This window comes from Suricata suricatta, chromosome 9, assembly GCF_006229205.1.
Source record: "Suricata suricatta isolate VVHF042 chromosome 9, meerkat_22Aug2017_6uvM2_HiC, whole genome shotgun sequence".
NCBI lineage: Eukaryota > Metazoa > Chordata > Mammalia > Carnivora > Herpestidae > Suricata > Suricata suricatta.
The window spans coordinates 106,339,991-106,347,938 of record NC_043708.1 but is presented as its reverse complement, the minus strand read 5'-3'; the positions used below and the strand labels follow the sequence as shown (position 1 = coordinate 106,347,938).

Genomic DNA, 7,948 nt, shown 5'->3' with positions numbered 1-7,948 from the left:
GCCAGGCCGCGCCTGCCTCCTGGCGGTCAATAGTCCTCAGTGCAATTGAAAAGTTCGGCTTCCCTCGGCCGCGCTCGGCTTTCAGCCCCGCCTCTTGTCCCGCCCCTGCTCCCAGCACGGACGTTGATTGGCAAGCGGCGGGTTATAAAAGCTTGAAGCGGGGGAGGTGGGGGGCTGCCGGAGGAGTTCCAGGTACTTTCGCGGGTTGAGGTTGTTGCTTCTCTGGTAGGGGAAGCAGCGGCGAGCAGAGGAGCTTCGTCTCGCCCCCCTCTTTCTCCAAGCTCCTATTTGGCTCATCTCCATCACCCTAGGCGACGTGGACGTAACAGGGAAGGTGACAGGTCACTGCGTCCAGAAGGCAGTTTGCGGGCTCGGGGGCGCCACACCTTCGCGTTTGCTGTCCCACGGGCTGAGAATTCCCGGCTCAGCACTAAAGCCTGGCTGGGGCCTCACCTAGGGGAACCTACGGACGCCCCTGCCTTCTGTTACCGGTCCCGTGGGGTTAGGATTAAGGGATGTACGAGGCCAGACCTGGTTCAGCGTCTGGGCCTTGACCACCCACACCTGTACCTGGTAACCTGAATGGTGCACGCTAAGTGGGAATTGAATGAAGATTTCGATGGGGCAGGCCTGGTTTTGTGCCCTCGCACGGCCTGCTACATTGGAAAGAGCATTTGCTGGCCCAGAACCTTGTATTCCGGGTCTGGCTGTCCCATTCCCGGCTGCTGAGCGAGTTGCTCCTCCCCTCTGGGCCCCGATGTCCTCACGTGTTAAAGGAAACGGTTGGGCAATGTGAAAAATCCATATTGAACACCAACGATGAGCCAGACGTTGTGATAAGTCTTGGGGATACAGGCGAGCCACACAGCCCTGCCCCCAAGCTTCCTGTATGGAGAAGGATGGTATTGAACAAACTGTCTTAAGCTTGTAATTACACACATACTTTTAAGAAGCGGTAAGACAAGAAACTTTCAGAAGAGGATTCAATACAGCCTGGGTGGGCTTCCTAAGGCTTGACAGAATAGAATTCACTGGGGTAGGTAATCACTGGCCTAGCGAGAGCAGAGAATAGCAAGTGCAAAGATATGGAAGGTGAAACTTTTCATCTTAATTGGATGTGATGATAATAACGGCCAAAGTATACAAGCCAGAGGAATGGTAGCTTTGGTGAGTTAAATTGAGTAGAAGTTGGAGGGTTCTTTGGAAGCCCATAATAATTTCAAGCAATCCTGTGAAAATATGGGATGGCCCCTGACCCTGTGTCCTATGGGAGTGTTCCGGAAATTGTTGAATCAGACCTGAACAGCCCAGGTTTCATGATGCTGTGAAGTATCTGTGATTTGATTTTGAGGGACATCTGACTGCTTGAGAAAAATGAAAAAAACCAACACTCTCCTGAGAGCGGTCCATGTCTACGTCAAGCTGAAGTATCCAGGCTTGTTTGCACAGATGAGATAAAGAAGTGGCTTGTACAGTGACAGAAAAAAAAAAAATCAAGGGCTAGTCGCTGTACCTTATAAAAGCGCATGCGTGGAGGGGACACTGTGTCCCGATAGAAGAAATACTGGAGACCACTGAGGTGGGCAAGCCTGGCTTTGCCTTACATTAGCTGTGCAAACCTGGCAGGCACTCAAACTCTCTGAGCAATGGGCAAATGAAGTCCTCCCAACAAGGTCAAGTTCCGGATGGGAAAAGCAGGTGAAAGTGATTTCTAAACTGTACAGCGCTACCCAACCAAACCAGTAACCACCTGGCTCATGTTGTTTCATCAGAATTTTACTGTAGATGCTGCTTCAGATTAAGAGGAGAAAGGATTTGACATCTTTTATTTGAATTTGTAGCGATATACCAAGTTGTTTTGTTGCAAAAATATTTTGAATTCTTTCATTTTAATTAGAGTGTTTCTGTTTTCCAAAAGGTGGTTTTAGAATTTCATGTGTGGTTCTCTCATTTTTAGAAGAAAAAAGACCAAAAAAAAAAGGGTAAAACCGTTAACAGGAGTTTTGGATTTTTTTTTAATCCCATTGTGCAACACATTCAGTGACAATATGGATTTAAAAAAAACTGTTGTTCTTAGATGGTTTGTCAGGAAGCAAGTCTGTTCCTAAAATTCTCTCTTACACCTAATCTGGGCCTCTTGCTAATGCAAGATTATAAAAGGGAGGAATGAACCATCCATGGACCGGGGTGTGCTTTCAATGACCACAGGACAGATGTGAACAGAATCTTAGAAACAATGGAACTTTTAAACAAAGTAGGGAGTGTGCTTGGTGAACAATCAGAAGTGGGAAAGCAGTTATCCGAAACCAAAGCTGCGGCCTGACTATAAAGGACAGGCAAGAGGGAGCAAAGAGTGCACCGCTTAGGCTTGCCGGACCTGGGGATCCTGAGAATGAGGGAGGCGGCTGTTCTCCGCACCTCGTGCAGTCGGGGACTAGCACCTGCGTGCCATCGAGCGTTGATGGGCTCGTTCCTGTCCTCTTCATTCCCCAATATAAACTAGATATTATCCCCATTTTGCAGAAATGAGGGTCATTTTGAAGAAAATACAGGTCAGAAGGAAAAGGAGTGGAACTGGGCAGACTTTTTAATTTAATATCAAGTGAATACAAAGATAGCATTTCTACATGTGTATGTGAGTCTCCTAGTTTATCATATCTCTGGGAAAGGTTTTTAGCTCTATTTAGATTTTTACTACATTAAAAGATTTCTTTTCAAAAGCTGGGCCCACCCATGAGGTCATGTTAATGCCTAAGTTGGGGGGCCTGGGTGGCTCAGTCGGTTAGGTGTCCAGCTTGATTTCGGCTGAGTCGGGCTCTGGAATGGAGCATGGAGCCTGCTTGGGATTCATATTCTCTCTCTCTCTCTCTCTCTCTCTCTCTCTCTCTCTCTCTCATAAATGTTTAAAAAAACACTTGAGTCTTAATATAGTGAACATGTACTGTTTGGATAAATGAACTTGATATTTATAATACCCCGATTTACCACTTTTCAGCTGTTCTAGATGCTGTTTTCCTTTATCTTCTTCCTAAGTGTTCTCTTCAATCCACTGAAAATATTTCCTTGGCTACATAAAGTGTCACCAAATGCAAGGATTTCCTGTTCTCTCAGAACTCTCCAGAACCCAGTGAAGTAGACACTATCATCACTGATGAGGAAACTGATGCAGGAGGGGAGAAAGGAGGAACAGCGGGGGGGAGATGCTGAGTAGGCTTTGCAGTCAGGGCCTGGTTTGAATCCTTCCACCCATTTACTAGTCTTTACCTCATGTTAACCTCTGAACTTCCACTTACCCATCTGTGACACGGGGTCTTCCCTTGGGACTCTGCAGAATGACATGACGTGCTTGACATCAGCGCGGCTTTGGGCTTTAGCTGACAGACAAGGCTGAGGAAAAGTAGGTTTCTAATGTTGGGTGTAGACCAGTTTTCATTTGAGCCCTGTGTCCAAGGTCGGGTTTGAACTTGTGATCCCCAAGAGTGGCATGCCCCAGCTAATCCAGCAGGAGACCTAGTCATTTGTTTTATGGCCTATTCCTCACTGGTCCACAAAGGTTTCATCCCTAATGCACAAAAACTCTAAAAATTTGAATGACATCTGTGCTACCGCTCCTTGTACTTCCCTGTCCTATATGGACCATCCCTGATCTTTCTAGATGTTGTCCCGTCTTTTAACCCAACCTTATACCACTAAGAATTTCTGTATATCCATAGCTCATTGTCAAAGCTGATAATGAAGCGTCATTTATTTTCTAATTGGTGGACCGTTTGAGTTCTGCAATTTTAAAGTACTGCTTTAAACACTCCCAGAGATGGATCTTGACACCCTTATGTTCTCTTGGGTAAAACCTATTAGTGGAATTGCTGGGTTATATTGTTTTACAAGGTACGCCATTTACCCAAGTGGTTCTAAAACTGTCTCATACACGGGAGCGAGGACAGTTGGGGATAGAGATCCTACTTTTCATCAATTCCTAATCTCATCAGGTATTTTATTTTCATGTTCATTTATTATTGAGACCGAAACAGAGCACGAGTGAGGGAGGGGCAGAGAGGGAGACACAGAATCTGAAGCAGGTTCCAGGCACTGAGCTGTCAGCAGAGCCTAGACATGGGGCTTGAACCCACAAACCAGATCATGATTTGAGCCAAAGTCAGCCACTTAACCAACTGAGCCACCCAGGCCCCCTCTCATCAGGCATTAAATGGAGACGTTACGGGTGCCTGACACCTAACAGGTGCTCTGAAGACAATCGGGTTTTATAAATCCAAGTCTTAGGGCCCCTGGCATTTTGAAGTGAACCAGTCTCCACACCACTGCTCAGCTACGCTGGGGGTTGGGGGTGTCCCCAAAACCCTTGTTAGGTCAAATACTGGCTTGAATTTTGGCTTTAGCCTGTGTGAATGGGGACGCAAACTTAATTATCCCCACTCCTCCAGTACTGAACTAAACCCAAGGCTGCAACAGCATTCTGGCTCAGCACAGCGCAAGTATTTGCAGCCAGGACTGTATCTGGGATTTCCAAGAGGTCTCGATTACACCACCATCAGGGACTCTTCTTCCATCGAGGGGACAAACCCTGTCATCATGAACTCACAAGGCACCCCAACAAGGCAAATGCTCCAGTCCCGTCTCCCACCTCCCCACACAGTTCTCAGTGACAGAATAGTGGGTGCGTTCTTGCTACAGCAAGTCCCCACAAGATGCCAGCAGGGGGAAACACCCAGCACGTGTCCCACCGGGAGGCTCAGCCTGACCAAGCACAGCCCCAAACACCTGACAAAACCAACGGTAACAAAGAGTTCAGCCTTTTATTGAACAGGTTACAGAAGAGATTTAGTCAAAAAGACCAAAGCCCATGTCGTCATCAGACTCCTCAGATTCTTCTTTCTTTGCCTCCACTTTCTTCTCCTCAGCTAAAAAACAGAAACAGTCAATCACACACCTCAATATTTTAAACTCCAAAGAGCCACAAGGCCCTCAGGTTACATGGTCAAAAAGAACCTAGACTTCCTTCTAAGTGTCCCCCTGATTTTAGGATTTCTACACATCGACTCAGCAAATTAAAAAGTATTGCAGGCGGGGCATCTGGGTGGCTCAGTCAGTTGAGCGTCAGACTTCAGCTCAGGTCACCATCTCGTGGCTTGTGAGTTCGAGCCCTGTGTCGGGCTGTGCTGACAGCTCAGAGCTTGTAGCCTGCTTTGGATTCTGTGTCTGCCTCTCTACCCTGCCCCACTCATGTTCTTTCTCTCAAAATAAACACTTAATTTTTTTTTTAAAAATAAATAAAAAGTATTATAGGCAAGATAGCTCTTCATCTCCAAACTCCTCCCTCCAAAATAAAAAAAGGTCTTCTACCTGGGGCAGCAGCGGTGGCAGGAGCAGGACCTCCCGCTGGCGCAGCACCGGCCGCTGGGGCGGGTCCCCCAGCTCCTACATTGCAGATGAGGCTCCCGATGTTGACGTTGGCCAGGGCCTGTAACACACGCGCACACAGGTGCCCTTCAGCACTTACCCCACAAAAGGCACCCCATTTGAACGTACAGCAACCATTTCCCAACACTATACCGCTCTTCCTTGTCCTTGCTGGAACTGCCAGTAACATTTTCCTGCCGCTATGAGTCCCTAAGACTTACATCAGCTGGGGCCACGCAGCTCTATGAAAAATTAGTCTCTCTCACACACACACACGACGACTCAAGCTTCGAATGCTACCACCGCAATGCAGCACTTAAGTAGCAAAGTAGAATAACAATTTCTTCAATACACGAGAAAACTGGTGCCAAAATGCTGGCTTAAGTTGTTGGCAAAAAAACACACACTCAAACAAGGACTCTTTCCGTAGCTCCTGGTCTCCTCTTACAGTGTCTCCTCTTAAAGTGAATTCAATTTTTCAGACAGCCAAGTCCAGGGACTTTTCCCACGGGAATTTATTAGGTTCCTGGGGTAGGAAGCCAGTCTTCCTTAGGCTTTTTATATCCCAACAAACAGTAAATGGTCAATGAAAGGCCACCACGCCCAATTTCCATGCTGGAAGGATTTGCTTGGAACACCGTGGGCAGCGGTATGAGCTCCTGGGTGGCCCTTTTAAGGAATCATCTGGCTCATATGCATATTTATTTCCATATACCTGATGTATTTTTTGGTCATGGTTTCAGAACAGAAAGAAAACCAGACTGTGATCAAAAAGGAAAACGCAAGTCAAACTTCATTAGTCTCCCGATCTGAAACTAGGAAGTGATCACTTTAAAAAGGTCCAGTGAAACATGGCATTTTCTCGTGTCCTAGGAATTCCTGAGTAACACATCAGGTTCTCTTCCCAAATCTGCTCCCGCACACTACTTTGCTGCCATCACCTTACCTTTGCAAACAAGCCGGGCCAGAAAGGTTCAACATTTACACCTGCTGCTTTAATGAGGGCGTTGATTTTATCCTCCTGAAAAGTAAACGAGCAATCCATCAGAAGTGCAGCTTTCCCAAATGTCTCCACAATATCGCAATCGAAAGTAATCACTCAAAACGTGCGTACAAAACCATGTTTAACCGCTTCAAATAGTCCACCCGTATTTCATGTACGCTTATTTAAAACCACCGTTTCTTATACTTTGGTTTCTCTTCAGATCGCATAAATCTTTCGCCTTTTAAAACCACCGTTTCTTACACTCGCATCAGGAGCAAAAGAAACGCATCCAGCTCCCGCCTGCCAGGCACCTAGCAAAGCGGCGAGCTCATCGCTGCCATTTCGGAGGTCCGGACTTGCCATAGTCACCCAGCTATTTTAAGTTACGAGTCAGGCCGCGGGGTGGAGCAAGCCGAGGTGCTGGCCCCACGAGGCCTACTGAGGACCACACGAATTCAAGGCCACCCCCGCCAAACAGGGATAAAATGCCCTACGTGCGGGTGAAGATCCCCCCCAAGCCAAGGAAGCTTCCCGACGCCGGAGCGCGCAGCCCAAGTGAAACCCAGTCCCTCGGGGGCCAGCACGTGGCCAAGGCCCCTCCTCCGGCCGCCCGCCATGCAGGCCCGCCCGCCCCCGAGCGTCCGCCCCGCCGGGGTGCTGATGGCCGAGGCTCCGGCCGGAAGGGTTTGCCAGGGACGCCCAGCATGTAAAGGGAATCGGCTGCCCGCAAGTCCACCCCGCCGCCGGCTCCGGCCCGCACTCACCGTGACCGTCACCTCATCGTCGTGCAGGATTAGGGCCGAGTAGATACAGGCGAGCTCCGAGACGGAAGCCATGGTGCGGGCGAGTGCTGACCGGGCGCTGCCGAGCGCGGTGCTAGTCGCCGGGTGAAGTGAGGGGCTCACCCCAACGCGGCCTTAGCTTCCTCGGAAGAACCGAGCACCTTAGCGGCAGCTGAGGAAAGGGGGTCCCGCGCCTGCGCGCAGCACCTTATACTGGTCACGCGGACCAATCGGCGCCCGCGCCTGGCGGAAGAGGCGGAGCGAGAAATTCACGCGATGGCCACTGAGGCGCCTGCGCACAAAGCGTAGGTCGCTAGTTTGCGAGTTCAAAAAGTTGGTGGGTCTTTGCTTGTAGCGGTGTATGCTCGGGACTCGTGAACAGTAAAAATATTTTTAGGAAAAAGTTATCTAGGTAAATGGACGTCACCGCCACGAACTGTATCCCGTGTAGCAGTATTTAGGCATTTAATGACGCCGGCAGCCTCCCCCAGCTGGCGTGACCACTAGGAGCGCTGGAGCTAAATTTCTGCTTGGAGGATTCGCTTGCTCAGCGCAGCGTCTCGGATAAAATAAATGACGTAAGAGGAGGGAAAGAGAAGCTTGTTTCGAGAGCAGTAGCATTTGAGCGCCTACGACCCGGGTACTGAACCACTCTCCACAAGGATGCGTTTGAGCGCCTGTGTCCCAGGCACCGAGCCACACTCTACAAGGATGCATTTAATCCGGACTCAGCCTAAGAGGTAAGTACTATTATTATAAGTACAGA

General features: G+C 48.8%; 1 protein-coding gene across 1 annotated transcript; it reads right to left on the bottom strand.

Annotated features, from left to right (window-relative positions):
- Nucleotides 1–4,792: 4,792 nt before the first annotated feature.
- On the bottom strand, nucleotides 4,793–7,376 carry RPLP1 (ribosomal protein lateral stalk subunit P1). Its single transcript, XM_029950894.1, has 4 exons — nucleotides 7,165–7,376; nucleotides 6,362–6,436; nucleotides 5,359–5,476; nucleotides 4,793–4,916 (listed from the first exon to the last, which is right to left on the bottom strand). Exons 1-4 carry the CDS (start codon nucleotides 7,234–7,236, stop codon nucleotides 4,837–4,839), a joined length of 345 nt encoding a protein of 114 aa, XP_029806754.1. The 5' UTR covers nucleotides 7,237–7,376; the 3' UTR covers nucleotides 4,793–4,836.
- Nucleotides 7,377–7,948: the final 572 nt, after the last annotated feature.

Coding starts and splice junctions, on each gene's coding strand:
- RPLP1 (XM_029950894.1), bottom strand. CDS start 7,236: ATGGCTTCCGTCTCGGAGCTCGCCTGTATCTACTCGGCCCTAATCCTG. Junction 6,437..7,164: donor ACGATGAGGTGACGGTCACG/GTGAGTGCGGGC, acceptor TTTACTTTTCAG/GAGGATAAAATCAACGCCCT. Junction 5,477..6,361: donor GGCCCGGCTTGTTTGCAAAG/GTAAGGTGATGG, acceptor CGTGTGTTACAG/GCCCTGGCCAACGTCAACAT.